At 39.4% G+C, this 17,469-nt stretch overlaps 3 protein-coding genes and 1 long non-coding RNA gene across 5 annotated transcripts in view; all 4 read left to right on the top strand.

Annotated features, from left to right (window-relative positions):
- The first annotated feature begins 2,108 nt into the window (after positions 1-2,108).
- On the top strand, positions 2,109-6,149 carry LOC114557376 (neural cell adhesion molecule 1-like). The gene is made up of 9 exons (XM_028580806.1): positions 2,109-2,166; positions 2,918-2,989; positions 3,136-3,330; positions 3,517-3,654; positions 4,325-4,468; positions 4,736-4,853; positions 5,117-5,271; positions 5,484-5,617; positions 6,003-6,149. Exons 1-9 carry the CDS (start codon positions 2,109-2,111, stop codon positions 6,147-6,149), a joined length of 1,161 nt encoding a protein of 386 aa, XP_028436607.1.
- Positions 6,150-6,395: 246 nt separating this feature from the next.
- Positions 6,396-7,409, top strand: LOC114557949 (uncharacterized). The gene is made up of 4 exons (XR_003692871.1): positions 6,396-6,496; positions 6,676-6,795; positions 7,166-7,168; positions 7,377-7,409. It is a non-coding gene; the product is annotated as an uncharacterized LOC114557949 (long non-coding RNA).
- LOC114557948 (neural cell adhesion molecule 1-like) lies at positions 7,408-9,526 on the top strand. The gene is made up of 5 exons (XM_028581692.1): positions 7,408-7,504; positions 7,615-7,783; positions 7,985-8,180; positions 8,269-8,397; positions 8,912-9,526. Exons 1-5 carry the CDS (start codon positions 7,412-7,414, stop codon positions 8,952-8,954), a joined length of 630 nt encoding a protein of 209 aa, XP_028437493.1. The 5' UTR covers positions 7,408-7,411; the 3' UTR covers positions 8,955-9,526.
- Positions 9,527-11,658: 2,132 nt separating this feature from the next.
- The window catches only part of mroh1 (maestro heat-like repeat family member 1), a 29,756-nt gene continuing 23,945 nt past the window's right edge, over positions 11,659-17,469 (top strand). For both annotated transcript variants that reach the window (XM_028580290.1, XM_028580289.1), the window contains exons 1-6: positions 11,659-11,796; positions 12,626-12,735; positions 12,993-13,138; positions 16,173-16,304; positions 16,401-16,563; positions 17,234-17,332. In XM_028580290.1, coding sequence (XP_028436091.1) covers positions 12,714-12,735; positions 12,993-13,138; positions 16,173-16,304; positions 16,401-16,563; positions 17,234-17,332 — 562 coding nt within the window. In that variant the 5' untranslated portion in view covers positions 11,659-11,796; positions 12,626-12,713. The remainder of the gene's footprint in view (positions 11,797-12,625; positions 12,736-12,992; positions 13,139-16,172; positions 16,305-16,400; positions 16,564-17,233; positions 17,333-17,469) is intronic.

Here is a 17,469-nt window from a genome sequence, read left to right as displayed (position 1 = left end):
CTACATGTCATGCTCCCACTGTGTGTGTGTGTGTGTGTGTGTGTGTGTGTGTGTGTGTGTGTGTGTGTGTGTGGAAGGGGGAGGGGAGGGGGGGGGACCTGTTCAAGGGGTTTGTTCAGCAATGAGATGACTGATTAGACAAAGCTGCTTTGTGTGTTTGTGAGTGTCCCCTGGGAAGTTGGAATTCTGAACTTCTTATACAAAAGCTTGTATTTGAATTAGATGATTAAAAGTAACCGACTTAACTCAACACCATCATATTCTACGGAAGAGGATTACGGCCACTGGTGAAAAAAATATTTGAGTTCTGACTTTATTCTCAGAATTCTGACTTTAATCTCAGAATTCTGACTTTATTCTCAGAATTCTGAGAATAAAGTCAGAACTCAAGAATTCTGAGAATAAAGTCAGAATTCTGAGATTAAAGTCAGAATTCTGAGAATAAAGTCAGAATTCTGAGAATAAAGTCAGACTTCTGAGATTAAAGTCAGAATTCTGAGATTAAAGTCAGAATTCTGAGAATAAAGTCAGAATTCTGAGAATAAAGTCAGAATTCTGAGATTAAAGTCAGAATTCTGAGAATAAAGTCAGAACTCAAGAATTCTGAGAATAAAGTCAGAATTCTGAGAATAAAGTCAGAATTCTGAGATTAAAGTCAGAATTCTGAGAATAAAGTCAGAATTCTGAGATTAAAGTCAGAATTCTGAGATTAAAGTCAGAATTCTGAGATTAAAGTCAGAATTCTGAGAATAAAGTCAGAACTCAAGAATTCTGAGAATAAAGTCAGAATTCTGAGAATAAAGTCAGAATTCTGAGATTAAAGTCAGAATTCTGAGATTAAAGTCAGAATTCTGAGAATAAAGTCAGAACTCAAGAATTCTGAGAATAAAGTCAGAATTCTGAGAATAAAGTCAGAATTCTGAGATTAAAGTCAGAATTCTGAGAATAAAGTCAGAATTCTGAGATTAATGTCAGAATTCTGAGAATAAAGTCAGAACTCAAGAATTCTGAGAATAAAGTCAGAATTCTGAGAATAAAGTCAGAATTCTGAGATTAAAGTCAGAATTCTGAGAATAAAGTCAGAATTCTGAGATTAAAGTCAGAATTCTGAGAATAAAGTCAGAACTCAAATATTTTTTTCACCAGTGGCCCTAATCCTCTTCCGTAATATTCAGAGTACTGGCTGGTTTTCAAAGTTAATATATTTTTTTTCTTTGTAGTAGAATGGGTGTCACTGAGGTGCGTTGATTTCAGCATCCTAAAGGATGTACGTTTTCAGGAAATGTGAATGGTGGCAGCGTGGTGAATTTGGCATACTGTGTGTGCAGTTTGTTGTGTGTGCTCATTTTTTTAAATGAGAGAGGAAAAAACGATGGAATGATTAAAATATCTTTTCCCATCTCTTCGTCCCCTGGGGGGACTGCCTCCCCTGCTTTCATCCGGTAGGCTGGAGAAAAAGAGAGGGAACAGGGTGGAGGAGAGAGAAAGAGTGTGAGAGAGAGAGAGAGAGAGAGAGAGAGAGGAGTGAGAAATAATGCAATAAGAGGTAAAAATATAGAAAATAGAGAGGGAGAATTAGAGACAGGTAAAGGATAGATAGGGACAATTTTGAGTCAAGGAAGAGTGAGAAAAAGGAATGAGAGAAGGGTAGACATCATTCAGTCATCGCCTCCCATTTCTCTTCATGAATGACCCATAGCAACTTGGTTGGTGTTGGCGTTAAAGGAGGATAATAGAGCTCTCTCTCTCTCTCTCTCTCTCTCTCTCTCTCTCTCTCTCTCTCTCTCTCTCTCTACCCCTCCCCTTTCTTGTGTCCTCTGATCTCATCTCCACTGCTCTTGTGCCCCTATATAACCCCTGACACAGACCCTCTCCCTATCATACTCATGTTAGGTGGATAGGAAACAACAGGTGTCTGCATGTCAGTGTGATACAGAGTCTAGATATTTGAAGTTTGAGGCAGATTTCTTGTTTATTTTGTAATTTGTATTAATAAGTATTTGGGCATTCTGTACAGCTGTGCTGATTGGAAAACCAAAACATTTAGACTTGACAGACAAACTGCAGAGTTTTGATTTGAAGTCATACAGGATTGGCAGCCAGTGAACATGACGAACCAATCAGCTCTCATCCTAAATATGGCCTTGCTGCTGCTGCACGGCACAGGTAAGATCTGTTGACATAATATGTGTGTTATACACTGCATGGCTGAAATATGGAGACTTTGAGCAAAGGTAGTAATTCAAAGTTACGCAGGAGATAATCAATATCTGAATGTTTTTGTCCTAAAATCTAAAGTTTCAATGTCTGTATAAACTAGGAAAAAACACGTTTTAGTTGGATTCTGCCTGTTCAAACAGTAAGAAAAATACCATTTAAAAAATAATCCTATAAACAGTTGACATCTTTCTGTATCCGAAAAAGGCTCATGAATTATAGAGTTTTCTAGTTCTTTTTTTAAAATAATAGACTAACAAAATTATTAAAATTAAAGTAACCATTAACATTTTGGGATCAGTTTTTGTTAACATCTTCAGATGATCTTAATGGGCTCTAAACCACATCTGTCTTTTCTGCACCACTTTATTTTTCAACAGTCTTTTATGTAATAATGTATACAGGTCAGTTCATACCTCAAAAATGCAGTGTTGGATACATGTCTATCAGTCCATCTTTTATGTTTAAAAATGACAAAGAGTAATATGCACTGCTCTTGTTAATAGTTTTTGCCACAGTTAGTTTAGTAATAATAAGGGAATTTACGATGTGGATCTTATATCAGCTTAATCTATGCTCTCCCACAGAGCATTAATCACATAATTAAATAATTAAACACATACTATTGGGTTCTAAATAGCTTTTGGAAAAAGCAGAAACAGGTGCAAAAGAAAAACAAAACTCTTCTCCTCTCCTCTAGATGCAAAGATGGACATCATTAGCAGTAAGCAAGATGTTATGGTGGGAGAAGACATCTTACTGTTTTGTAAAGGTAAGTCATATCCATTTTATTTGATGACTTATAAAACTTGTCTATGTGAATGAGATGTTCTTGTTTTAACCTCTTCTAGATGTTTTAAAATAGGCATTTATTTTCACTCTGTCTCTTCCTCCATTGCTTCTCCTGTCCTGTCCTAGCTGGGGGAGAGGGAGAAATAACGTGGAGAAAGGATGGGGAAGAAATCGAAGGTGACGAGGTGTCGCCGGTGGATGAGACGTCCTCTAAATTGGACATTAAGAACGCTACGATGGAGGATATGGGGAGATATACTTGTGCGTGTGAATTTGAAAGTGGACACCACGATGACGTTTCGACCCAGCTGTATGTTTATGGTACGTAACAATTGGAAGTTTTTGCTAAAGCTGTCTATTGCAACATATCTTAGTTAGGAAATAGAAATAGGTAATACTCTCTACTTATGAAGACTTGTTTAATGATCTAACCCCGTTTTTATATCATTCTTTTTTGTTGTTTTATTGCATAAACGTTAGTATCCTAACCTTCTCGTCTTTTGTCAGAGGGTCCATCATTTGGAAGCACCACCACCTACCATGAGTTTCTAGAGGGCACAGATGGTGTGGTGCCATGCCTGGTGACTGGCCAGCCAGCGGTGGATGTTCACTGGCTCAGAGACAAAGAAGATATTTCCACTAATGGTAAGACCTGCAGTTTGAAGTGTTATTTAAAGGGACACAATTATTAGTGTAATATGGGTTGTGCAATAAATGTCAGTATAACATGGGTTGTGCTATAGGGGTCAGTGTAATGTGGGTCAGTGCAACATAGAATGGTGTAATATGGATCAGTGTTATATCAGGACAGTTTGTGGTTTGTTCACTATAGTTGATGTTTTCTTGTTTTCTATATGTCCCTCTTTTTGATGTTGTTTGTTTTAACATGATGTGATCACTGTTCTTGTCCTTTGTACATAGTATGCATATATTGTCTTTGTATGTATTCATTAATTTGTGTGTAACACCAACTTGCCAGGGGGTCTGCAGATGGAAATTAGCCTAAGGCTATAATCTGGCATATTTACATTTGTGAAAATGTTCATTAATATGTATTGTCCCCCTTTTCTTTCAAATAAATAAATAAATAAATGTTATGGTTTACAAAGGCTTTCCACTTGCTAAGCTTTTATACCTTAAATGTCTAGTACTTTGATAACATTGATTGGTAAGATAAGAGTGACAAACATAGCATGACCGAATATTGGACTTTCATGCAGAAACATAACTATGCCTTTTCTGTCTTTTTGTGTGTTTTTCTCTGACTTTACCTAAATATCTTTCCATCACTCTGTGCTGCCACCTCTCACTTCAGTCGGAAAGCGTGTGCGTCACCTGCCTGATAACACAGTCCTTATTGAAAAAGTGAAGAGAGAGGATGCTGGGACCTACGTGTGTCAGGCCCAGATCAGAGGAAGGCCCATCTATGAGCAACTCTCCGTCTCTGTTGTCGTCAATGGTCGGTATCTTCATCAAATAATAAAAATTAAATAATGGTCAGGAGTTTGAAAGATAATTTATGGCACAAAGATCCTTTCTGGCCCTTTGCTAAACCTGATGTGTGTGACATGACACAGCACTTAGCCATTGAGTGTTATGGTTAGGGATGCTTCATTGGTTAGTCACAAACAAATTTTGTATTTTACTTTGTGTCATAATGATGCCTTAATATATTTGAAATGTAAATGAGGCATAATTTTGACTAAAACACAATTCCCTCCTGCAGCTCCTCCTACTGTGCATCTGAGAGAAGAGGTGAAAAAAGTGATGGCCGGACCAGAAACCAACGTTTCCTTGCTGTGTTTGGTTGATGGTCTACCAAAACCCAGCATCACCTGGACCATGTAAGTATTGACTTGCGGAGAGTTGGTCACATCTTTTAGTATCTCCATACATTTTATTCAGAGGGGCACATCATGCATCAGTTTGTTGATAATGTACAAGTATGACGTGGACTGAATTTAGTTGATCTAAAGCTGTCTCTAATTTTGTTAATGTTCTGTGGCGTCGTTTCCCTTCTCTGGCCTCTTTCTTTCTTCTTTTGAATCCAAATAAACGACAAAGCATTACTCATTACTGTATTTTGCTCTGCATGTCCTCCTCCCAGGCCGATGGTGTTTGACCCTTCACATCATCAGTTTAACTCAGACCGCAGCCAGTTGACTATAAGGTCTGTTGCCAGGGCTGACTTCGGAGAGTACATCTGCACCGCCACCAACAAGATCGCTGAGAGCAGTGCTACCATTATGCTTCATGTTTATGGTTAGCTCAATTTATGATTTGTTTTTCCTTGATAGCTCCACTAGATCACTGAAACACAACAACAACAACAACAACAACAACAACAACAACAACAACCACATAACATAAAAATAAACTTAGTAATTGCTCAACGTGAACCTGCCATTCAACCATGCTGACATGCTTACTTTATCCTGCTGCACTATAATGACACTTGAGATGTTTTATTTCAGAGGCCCCAGAGGTGTTTGTGTCAGCAGAGCAGCAGAGTGTATCAGTGGGCGAGCGTGTGTCTGTGTCCTGTAACGTCTCTGGCCATCCTCAGCCTGAGCTACACTGGATCAACAAGCACAACGGACGCACACTGGTAAGAGTGTGTGGATGCATTATACTACATGTATACACACAATGTGCAGCTTTCACGGGAATAACACAGAATGAAAAAGGAGAGCACCTTTTTACGCATACCTTCTCCCCCGATTATAGCAAATGTTCTTCAGTTGTACTGATGACAAATACTTTGTCATCTGTGTCAAAAGGTGGCAATAATTATAAGTTGAACCTACTGTAAGATAACATTAGCTGCACACAATAAAATTGCCTCTTTAAATTCAAAACACTGCCAGTCAACTCCATGTAACTGTCTCACTCACTGACATATTTGCTGACTTTAAACACCATCCAGCATTTACAGACTTATGTTTGGTCAAATATATGATTGGATATTTCCTTTCTGTACCTTCGTCTGTCAGGACTCTGCCTCTGGTCGTGTCCATGTTGATGATGGTGCGTTGGTGATTGATGAGGTAGTGCCCTCTGATGGTGGACTGTATTCCTGCATGGCTGTCAGCACCTCTGGAAATGCATCAAGAGACGTTGCAATACACAGTAAGAGTTAATGTCTGTCTTTGTGTTTTAAAAGTAGATTTACGTAATCTGTATTTATAAGCATGCCTCTAACATACATTTTACAATTTTCTATTTTCTCTCTCTCTCTCTCTCTCTCTCTCTCTCTCTCTCTCTCTCTCTCTCTCTCTCTCTCTCTCTCTCTTTCTCCGCCCTGCCTCCTTATACACAGCCCAGCCCGGTCGGCCACTCTACCTGTCAGTTTCACCTGGACCAACCTCAGTCATCTTCTCCCTTAAAACCCCTCCCATCAGTGGAGGAACACCGATCACAAGTTTCGTCCTGCAGTGGAGGCAAAGTGAAGCCGAACAGTGGAAGGAGATTGCAGTCCCGGCCTCAGGTAAAACATCTGCTCTTCAAAAAAGCTTTGCAGTTGTGTATCATGACTCTCACGCAGTCACTGCATCATTTATACTTTAAACTGATTACATCATAAACGTTATTCTGCCATAAATGACAATCAATAATGCACATTAGCTGATGTGATGTCTTTCTGTGTGTCTGTGTTTGCTTTTGTAGATCCCCTAGCTATCAACACCCTCAAGCCGTACACATTGTACACAGTACGCTTGGCTGCCTTGAATGCAGTGGGAGTGGGACAGTTCTCAGACACAAACGCCGTCCAAACCCAGGGAATACGTAAGTGCTACTCACTAACTACACATTAGCAACTGTCAACACACACAAAATCTGTATATGCTATGTGTGGAACAATAACTTGATGTGCAGCATACCTGTGTACATATTTACATGAACGTATAAATGACGCCCATTTATTGACGTACAATGTATAGCATGTGTAAGTTCAAGTATTTATGCATGCTAGTGTATGTGGTATATGTGTCTTGCAACCAAGGCGTTTCCACCTCATCACGCCATCACTAATTTTTGTTATTCATCTTTCACGCAACGATCATCATAACATTTTCATGACAACATCATCATCCGCTGCCTGATGTTCATTCATGCTGCTGATGACACCATGTAATCTACTGTCATCTTTCCTCAGAGGGTAAAGTATTACACAGTGATCTACTATACAGTGACAAAGATTTACTGACATGTTCAGTCAATCTGTATGTAGCCGCCTATATAAATAAAATAAATAAAAAATGAATGTATCTTAACTCAAAGATTAGGAATTAATTATTATTCATTGATGGTCATCAGTTGGTCATCATTTCTTTCTTTTCTCTCTGCCTCTTGTGTGTACTCTGTAGGTGAACCAGACAGTCCCGTTTTGTCGTCCAATAAGATGAAAATAGAGGGAAACTCTTTCTATGTCCCTCTTGAACAGTTAGATAATGGTGGATCTCCTCTGCTGCACTTCGACATACGATACAGACAGGTAAGAAACGGTGCAAGACTGTCTCTGCCTTTCTCAATGAATGACTCTTTATTGGTCCTTTTTCTTTCTTTACTTTAATCCTTAGGTGTTCTCTCTTTATGTTCTTTTAGGATAAAGAGATGACTGAATGGAAAGAAAGGCAGCTGTCATCTGATGCTGACTCTGTCTCCCTTCAAGACCTGTCCTACGGCTCAGACTATAGACTGGAAGTCACAGCGGTCAACGCTAATGGTTCTTCTATCCCTGCCGTGTTCAACTTTACCATCGCAGAACAGCCTGGTATGTGGCCTCCCACTCCCTACATCATACACTTTAGGAAATGAGGCTTAAACTATGAACTGGGAGTGGCTAACTGTATTAACTGCATCTTAATATTGTGGCTTGACAGATCCACTGACAATATTGTGTGGCTTGCCACAATTAAGATGTTTGCCATACTTTCAGTTAGGTAACCTTGACTTTTTCAACTCGCCCTCAAAGTGAGCAGCAGCGGCATGACCAAAGGCCGCGTGGCTGGCATCGTCATGGTGATCTTCCTGGTGGTATTCCTGGTGGTAGACGCCACCTGCTGCTACAGAAACCGCTGCGGCCTGCTCAATTCCATCGCTGTGAAACTCTTTGGTCAGAAAGTCCCAGGCCTCAAAACGCTAGAAAATGGAGAGGCAACCACTAATGGGTAAGTAAGTAGGTGTTGGAACAGTCTGTGAGTGTATATTCATGTCTTTTATCAAATTGTCATATGTCAAACCTTTATGTGCCTGCAGAGAAGTGAAGCTAAAGGGCATATCTACTCCGAGAGGCAGTGTGCAAAATGCGGTGGTTCAGACATTCACTAAGGACAAGGGGCAGCTCACAGAGGTCACCTGCGACAAAGCCCCCCTTACCAAACACGAGTATGTTCATTCACTCCCATATACAGCAAACCGACATGTTGAGGAAACATCTCTGTTGTGTTTAAATACCTGCCTTAAGCTGTTTCCTTTCACTCTGACATCCAAGCAAGCTCTATCCATAGACAGTTGCAGGAATGAGCAGTAAAGCAAACTCTATGCTTCCATAAATGTTTTTCCAAAGCCAGTGTCTGCGCCTACCGTATACATATCTGATGGCTAAATTCATGAAAAGCAAAAATGTGCAATGGAAGTTGTTTAGGTCTTTGATGTTGAAATTGAAGTCCATGAACATCTGCTAGATCTGTTTGCAAGACAGTCTTACTTTGGCAACAACAGTGTTTGACTGTTACTCAAGTTTAAATACTCTCTCTGCCTCATGGCTATTTCTGCTATAATTTAGATTGCCACATGAAGATCAAATCTATGCCACAGAGTAAATTATTGATTTGAACTTTTTTGCTAAGCAATTATATATTTGTATGCTAATATCTCATTGATTATTTCTTTCCCACAGAAAAAACCTGCCAGGTAGAGACCTGCACACTGTCGATGCGTGAGGCCAGAAACCGGAGAAACAAGAAACAACAAATAAAAGTGAAAAATAAAAAATAAAAGTGGGAACCAGCAAGGATAATGTATAGACAACAATTGAAGATATCAATCACTCAGTCCTAATAACCGACTCAGAACACTTAGCGACCGTTACATTTGACATTTGATCAAAACGGCCATGGGAAAAGTCAATCATCACTGAGAGACTGCAGGGAAAATACTGATGTTGTTGAGGTTTGTTAAAACTGGGCTGTTTCAGACGTCTGTGCTGTCGGAGTGAGAAGACAGTGGGTTGAAAACCTCTCAGCTTCCAGTTCACAGGAAGACTGACACAGGCGACAGGTAGGAGATGTGTGCTCTGATTTAGATCTAGCCTGACGTCGCCAGACCAAATCACAAACGAATGAGCTCGCAGATTTGGCTGGTTCGCAGGCTAATTTAAATCAGTTCAAAATACATTTTACAGGGTAATCGTGATGTCTGTGTTTTACAACTTATTGGTGTAATAAATGAATCTTCAAATTGCTATTTTATAAAAGTCACAACAAATGTTTACCTTCTGCAGGTTGAATGTTGTACACAGACACTTTTTTTAATTTTTGCTCTTTGTTAATCGTATCATGGATATCCTATGTAATGCATTGACAACATTTGTCTCTGTTAATGATGTTTTTTTTTATTGTTATTAACTTTTTATTAACATGCATTGCGGCAGCTCTTCTGATAGTTATGTTAGACTAAACACCTTATGTTTTCGGATGAAATAACACTGTATCCTGATACTGACCAGTATTTTAAATCATTTAAAGGGCATTTCAGCTTAAACTAATCCTATCTAATCTTTATATAATTATCCTGCACTAATATGTATTGTTTTTAAATCATACATGAGAGGAATTTATCATGAGAGGCTTTGAACTTGAAGCCATATTTGACTTTGTAATCAGCTTTACTGTTTACTTTTTTTGTGAAAGAACTTTATGGTCGGCAACTAACACATTGGCCACAGAGGGGACCTGTATGAGAACCTTCCTTCAAGTACCTGTAATAATAGGCGAGATGTAAAACATATATACACCTAACAAACTGACTGATGCTATAAGTTATTTTGTATTTACTGAATAGTCTTATTAATATTTACAGTAATCAAATATCTTCAAGTGAAAATGTTTTAAGTCACACATTACAGCTTTTTGGTTTAGAATATACTTTGACAAAAGTAGGTCATGTTTGCAAATGACTTGACCTTTTTAATGAAGTGTTTTGATATTGTTGTAATATTGTATGTATGTACATGGCTGTAAATACACTTGTTGTTACATATTTGTGTTTGATTAAAAACATGGACTGTACAACAGCTTTATATCTTTTGTGCTTACCAAATGAATGTCTATTTTTTCATTTTAGTAGTATATCGATCACAAACTCACAACGGAGAATGTTTTGGTCTTTCATGGCTGCACAAATTCTGAAAATCAGAATTACCTTGAAACAAATATACAACAGTCTAATACAGGCATAACATAACAACTGCTACAAACAACCACTATAAGCAGTAATGAAACAACAGTAACTAACATTGGCTCACATTCAAACAGAAAGACAAACTGCTAATTATTACAGTGGACTATAGGATTGTTTGTATGATTGGATTTGGATAATTCACACCGGATTAGCACATTTAACTTGAACTCTAAATTTCTAGAATTACTGCCATGACGTCTCCTGCACCAGACGTCACAAAAACATTTGCATATTTTGGGTCCCGGTTGTCAAATGCTTTCACATGTTGATAGCCATGCGTACTCATCAGGAGTATGATGGAATTGTTACAGCTGACATGAGTACAGGGAGGAAGTGGAGGGTTTGGTTCGCAGAGATGTCTGAGTCAAAGCTGAGTCAGACTATCATTAAAGACTGAGGTATAAAAGATGTGGCAATCTGTGTCAAAAAAAAGTCTGAAGGTGCAGGGTGCGTGACACATTTTATCATTCACCTTTATAAAAATACCTGTTTGAAGGAGACTGAACTGCACATTAATAAGCATAGTGACATTTTGAGTTACTTGTACATTACTTGACGATTTCCATTTTTAAGTTTACTTTTTTACTATTTATCTGACAGCTGTAGTTTCTATCATTACTTCACTTATTATAATCTTTATGCAATCAGATTATAAAATATGATGGATTTTTACAACCAGCACAATATAAAGAAGGCCTACAATGAGTTCCACCTACCTAAAGTTCCCTACATTAAACAAAATGCTGCTTAAACATGTGAATGCATCAGTATGAACAATCCTTATGATAATAATATAGTCTCACATTTTTATGTATAATAAGTACGTCTACCTTTAATTTAATTCTTCAAATACATTGCTGCTACTTCTGTTTTACTCAGTAAGATTGTTTTTAACATGTAATGGATCACATTCTGGTACTTAATTAATTAAAGTATCTCAATACTTCTTTCACCACTGCTTCATTATGCTGGTGTGGATGAAAGGGTAATGTTTGATAGCTAGTTTGATTATAAAGTTGATTCCTGCATAACAATCTCCATAAAGAAATCGTATGCATAGATGTTGAGTAGCAGCTCTATCTGCCTCAGTGCTATGTGTTTAGGTACGCCCCCTGGCTGATCGTTCCTGCAGTACATATCATATATCTATGGTTCCTGCTGACTAGAAGCACATGACCAGGCATGTTTACACCTGCGGTGACCGAAAGGCACACAGCTCCAACACTGACCGTGCCACTCACAGGGAAGCGTATTATCTAAACGGAGATAAGAAGCAGTATTTTCGCGAGAGGTCGTTGTTTAGCGGACGCTGACTGGGACTTGGTAAGTTAGCCTTATTAGCAAGTCTGTTGTTTTTCTTTAATCTGTGATGTGAGAACACTGTAGGCTCTTCTTCCGTAGCAGCAGATGCTAGGTTAGCATGCTAACGTGTCTAAGTAACGTTAGGTTAGCTCGCTGCTGCTGCTGCTGGTACTGCTGCTGCTGCTGCTGCATCACCACCACTCAGGTTAAAGCATACATGTATATAAAAGTAACGTTATAACACAAGCTACAAAAGACATGACGCTAAGAGTTTTACTCAGCCTACACTGCAAGCTGCGTTTAAAAGTTAACGTTACTGTACGAGTTACCGTTACTTCGTATTTGTTAGCGTTATAACATAGTTGGCTAGTTGGTTGTAACGTTAGTAGGTTAGCCTAAGCACCTGGCTTGAACAGGTAGCTAAAGCACAGACAACTGAAGTGAGATTTTAAAGCAAATTTAGATGATCCAAATTCGATAGCTTTTGATTAACGACAAAAATATTGTCTCAATATTTGTAATCTCTGATGTCTGCTGTCATGTTGTCGGTCAGTGTCAGTCATGTGAATGAGAAAAACAGTATGAAGCTTTAGCAGAAAGCTGCAGTGCTATATATAGCACTGCAGCTTTCATATACGACTTTATATGTGTATGACTTTACACCCAAATCAATGTTCTGGTTAAATATACACACATGTGCCTTAATTTGCACCTGCCATTACAAGAGTCACATCTTAAGAGGGATCATAACATATTTTCAATGAAAATAAGAACAGTCCGTAGAACCACTGCCAGTATTACATGAATGGTCACTTTATATCCACATTTCAAATTACGGTATGTTCCTTAGTTCCAGGCAGCCTCTGCCCACCTGTACCCCGAGAGGGAAGCTACATCCTCGGCCACAGGCTCCAGGGCCCGCCCTCTTGCTGTCCACCATGGACAAGACAGATGTGGAACGTGAGTCCTTTCTCTTCACTGCTCTTCCCTTCTCTGGCAATTTGTTTTCCATTTCTGCATCTAGTGAGCGAACAGAATTTATTTGCACCATTAGACACAGTTCTAGATGCATATTTTTTTCTCCGATTCCCAAAGTTTTGCTGCACAAGGTTCTCAAACTTTGTCTAGCCATTTGTGTTTATTCCATTTCTCTCTCTTTTTCTACAGTTAAATCTACCTATTCAGATTTGTCTCTGTTCTGTTGTTTTTCCCTTTAGAGGTGACCCTGGCTCTACTTGATGCAGCCACTGATAAAGACTCAGAGGTCCAGGAACAGGTCAGAAAGTCTATGTTGACCCTAGGAAAACAGCAGCCAGACAGAGTGTTAGCCATGTGCCAGGACTACCTTCTGAAACACCCAAAGGTAAAACTCCAGAAAACACTTTAAAGGAACACGCCGACTTATTGGGAATTTAGCTTATTCACCGTAACCCCCAGAGTAAGACAAGTCGATACATACCCTTCTCATCTCCGTGTGTGCTGTAACGCTGCCTGACGGTTCCAGCATTAGCTTAGCCTAGCACAGATCCTTCAGGTAACTGGTTCCAACTAGCCTACTGCTCCGAATTGTGACAAAAGTGACAAAATAACGCCAACATGTTCCTATTTACATGTTGTGATTTGTATTGTCACAGCGTGTACAAAAAACAACGTAACATGAGACACAGCCGTCTTCTAACAGTAAACAAACCGGGAACTATATTCTCAGACAGGCGATGATCTATAAATCACAACATGTAAATAGGAACATGTTGGCGTTATTTTGTCACGTATTCGGAGCAGTAGGATTACTGGAACCATTCACCTGCATGTTCTGTGCTGGCCTGATGCCGCTGGAGCCGTCAGACAGCATTACAGCACGCACGGAGATGAGAAGGGTATGTATCGACTTGTCTAACTCTGGGGGTTACGGTGAATAAGCTAAATTCCCAATAAGTCGGCGTGTTCCTTTTAAGGCTGATTTATGCTTCTGCATTAAATCAACACCCTGGATACGTACGTAGGGACGTGGTGATACCGACCCTACGCCGGACCCTTCACTGTAGCCTGACGTGCACCTCTCCAGAAATGTAACTACACGCCCTGGCGACGTACGTCGCTCGACCGTAGCATTGCATTTCCTCCTACTCTTTTCGAGGTTCTTCTTCTCCGTAAACAACATGAAGTCAAGGAGAGGTTTAACTTTTCCTGCTACATATTTTCAACCATGGCCAGAAAGCACAAGGGAGACACTTTGTTTCTCCCACTATGCCTCTCTAGAGTCCTCGCTCTGAACATAATCACCGTCACTCTGTAACTCGCTCTACCACACACTCTCTACGCACACACACGTACCAGCCCTGCTATTCTCTTAAAGAGATTGACGCACAAGTATAAACTTCAGGCCATTTACGTAGGCTACCGCGAAATAACCATAAATCAGCCTTTACACTGTATGTCCCACAACTCTTAGGGCCCTATCTTGCACCCGGAATTGTCAATTTCCCGTCCAGCGCCCACGTCGTTTAAATAGCAAATGCGCCTGCGCCCATCTTTGCGCCCATGGGCGTGCTGGTCTTACAGGGAGGTGTGTTCAGGTGAATTCTTGGCATATTGCTATCTTGAGGCAGCGGGAAGTGATCGTGTCAGTGACCAAAAAAACCTGGTCTAAAGTCAACAGCGCAGCATTTCATTGTTATTTTAACAGCAAATTAGTCAAATGCGCCACACACAGGGAAGCGCAGCAGCACACAAACAAAAGATTACAAATACAAATATTACGGTGTAAATCCGCCATCATAATAGCAGTGCACCAAGGTACAAACACGCCTGACTTTTAAAGGGAATGGGAGATGACACTCTGATTGGTTTATTGCATGTTACGTCCAAAACACACCTATGAATTAATGAAGACACGAAGTGCAACCCTTTTAAACCAGGCGCCCGGCGCACGGACCCTTTTTTCCGCCGTCAATCTAGCAAAAGTGGATTTGGACACAACCTAAACGCACCTGCGCCATGCGCTTCACGCTGTGCGCTTAGGTCGTTAAAATGGGGCACTTGGTGTCAGCCTAAGGCCTACCTAAGAAAACATACCAAGGTAACCTGGAACTTATCATCAGTACACGTTCTTGTAGCTCATGTCAAAAAAGCCAGTAAGCATGACTATATGATCATGCTAAAACTACCATTTAACTTGGCCTCTAGTGCTGGTGTTACTATTTGTGTCATGTGTCAAAACTACCTAAAAACACTTCACAGTTACATACAGTGGTTAATTGCTGTGATTGCACTGTGTGATCATACTGTACACATTAAACAGGGGAAGTCACCGTGTTGAACATTAAGCAGAATTGCAGCAAGCACTAAAAAGTCTTGCTTCTATGATGGAAATGTCTGTGGATTTGTCTTGACTCTACTAACCCCTGCTAACAATAGTCTGCTACTAATCTGTTAAATCTGGTCACACTTAAAAGACCTTTGAGAGCCCGTGCATGTGGTTTGGTTTCACACATGTACATTATGTAAACATTTCAATAAGTAGTTGCATTTCTGTCACAGAGAGAGCCTGAGGTGTACAGGCAGTCAAGCAGTATTCATTTTTGCCTTTAAAATGTCAATCGTGAAAATGTCTATCACAATTCCCTAAAGTTAGACCAACAGTCCAAAACAGCAAACTATTCAGTTTAGGACAATATAAGATAGAAAACAGCAGCAAATCCTCATAAAGGTTTTACTTGTAAAATTACTTGAATGATTAATTTGCAAATAAGAAAAATAGTTGGGAATTATCATTCTGTCAATCAACTAATTGAATAATGGACTTAATGTTTCAGCCCTGGAGCTGAAGGGCTTTTGATTTGCCAGGTGTTAAATTCACTGGATTAGTTTTTTAATCTGTAAATGTTTTTTCAATTTAATTTCCAGAAAATGTACTATTGAGATATACAGTGGCATTTATTCTACTGCCCAATCCTAATTTGCAGTATATACTCTGCTAACATTTAACCTGCATGGGCCAATAGAATCAGTCTAAAAAGTAATTTGGCTCGATGGTTAACAGAAAAATATCCCTCAAATTCAGTTGTTTGCTTTTTACTTGTAGCGCATTTGCTCCGTAGAAATTTCACCATAGAGCTCAGAATCAGCTTGTGTCTGTATGATGCTGCAACATCTTATCATACTGTCACAGCCCCTGACTTTGTGATTATCAGATGATGGCATCTTTACTCTGAGGAAATGTATTGATAAACAACAGTGACACGTATGCTGTATCATATTTGACTTTGTCTATGTGCAAGCCAATTGCAAACATTTTACTGCAGCTAAATAAATGCTGTCATTAATTAGTATTCTATTTTGTTTTAATATTGTATTTTAAATGTGCTCTTCTTCTTCTTCTTCTTCTCCTTCTCTAGTTGGTAGTGAGTCACAGAGTTGTGATTCTTCAGACCATTGAGCTGATTGTGGGTTGCAGGATAGAGGAGATCAGTTACCCAAGAATAAAAAGTATCATCTCCCTGGCCTCAGATGAAATGACACGAACAAAGGTAAAAATATGAGATGTTAATTTTTTTTTATTCTTGCAGAGGGCATATATTAAATGATGTACCTTACTGTTTTCTCCGTCTTTCTGGTTTACTCAGGAGGTCATCCCTGATTGGCAGCAGGCAGCCAGTAATATCTTGGTTGCTGTGGGTAACAAGCACATTAATGACATCATGGAGGAGATACTAAGCAAGTTTCAGCCAGGGTTCCTACCTCACTTCTTTGTGGTCCAGACACTAGCCAACCTTTCTGATTCCAATGGTAAGAAAATATTTACACACACAAATGCAAAGAAACAACCATAAGGCCATGAGGAAGACACACACACAGCCCTTTAACCTTGTGGGGTCCAGCATTTTGGTCCCCACAAGGCTGTGCAGACCCAACAAGTATACTGTATTCTCTGGTTTTTGGACCCCACGAATATAGTAAAACAGGTACACACACACACACAGACCAGAAAATCAGAACTTTGGCTCACAAGGCAAGTATTCAGAGTTTGTTGACAAAGACATAAACCTGTTAAACCTGTCCAAAAACAGTATTTACAGGCCAAAAACTTTGCACTCCACCAGAGTATGTTTATTTAGGGTTAGGTTAGCTAACCGTTCCTGCTAAGAGCTAATAAGCTGTCAAACACATCTACTTTGGGCTTGCTTTACAAACATAAATGCAGTTCTACTAAAGGTGCATTTGCATCTTTATTATATGTATAAAATATTCAGGACCCTATGAGCAGATCCTAAATGAGTAAAAAATGTGGAATGACTCAGATCTGGATCCAGTGCTGAAAGGTCCCACGCAGCACCCTGTTATTTAGCACTGATATCAGTGCAAAAAAAGCATTACAGTGTACATCTTCCTGCTTTACAGAGGAAGTAGTAAATGATAATAAAGCACCATTAATGCTGTATTCTTCCTTGTTCTCTAGTTTATGGTATGGTACCCTTCCTCAATGCTATTCTTGGCACCATGTTGCCCATGTTGAGCATGGCCAAACAGGACAACATGAAGTGGGTCTTCTCTTCTGGTAAGAACTTCCCCTCATGCTTTTTTGAAATTGTGATATTTGTTGAAGTATATCCTTACTCTTTCATCCAGTTTTGCCATCACATTGTTTTCTACTCTCCCTAATTTCCCTTTCCCTCTGTTTTGTTCTCTCCCTCC

Source organism: Perca flavescens, chromosome 6, assembly GCF_004354835.1.
Source record: "Perca flavescens isolate YP-PL-M2 chromosome 6, PFLA_1.0, whole genome shotgun sequence".
Classification (NCBI taxonomy): Eukaryota; Metazoa; Chordata; class Actinopteri; order Perciformes; family Percidae; genus Perca; species Perca flavescens.
The sequence above is the reverse complement of the archived record's forward strand: the minus strand, read 5'-3'. Positions and strand labels throughout refer to the sequence as shown.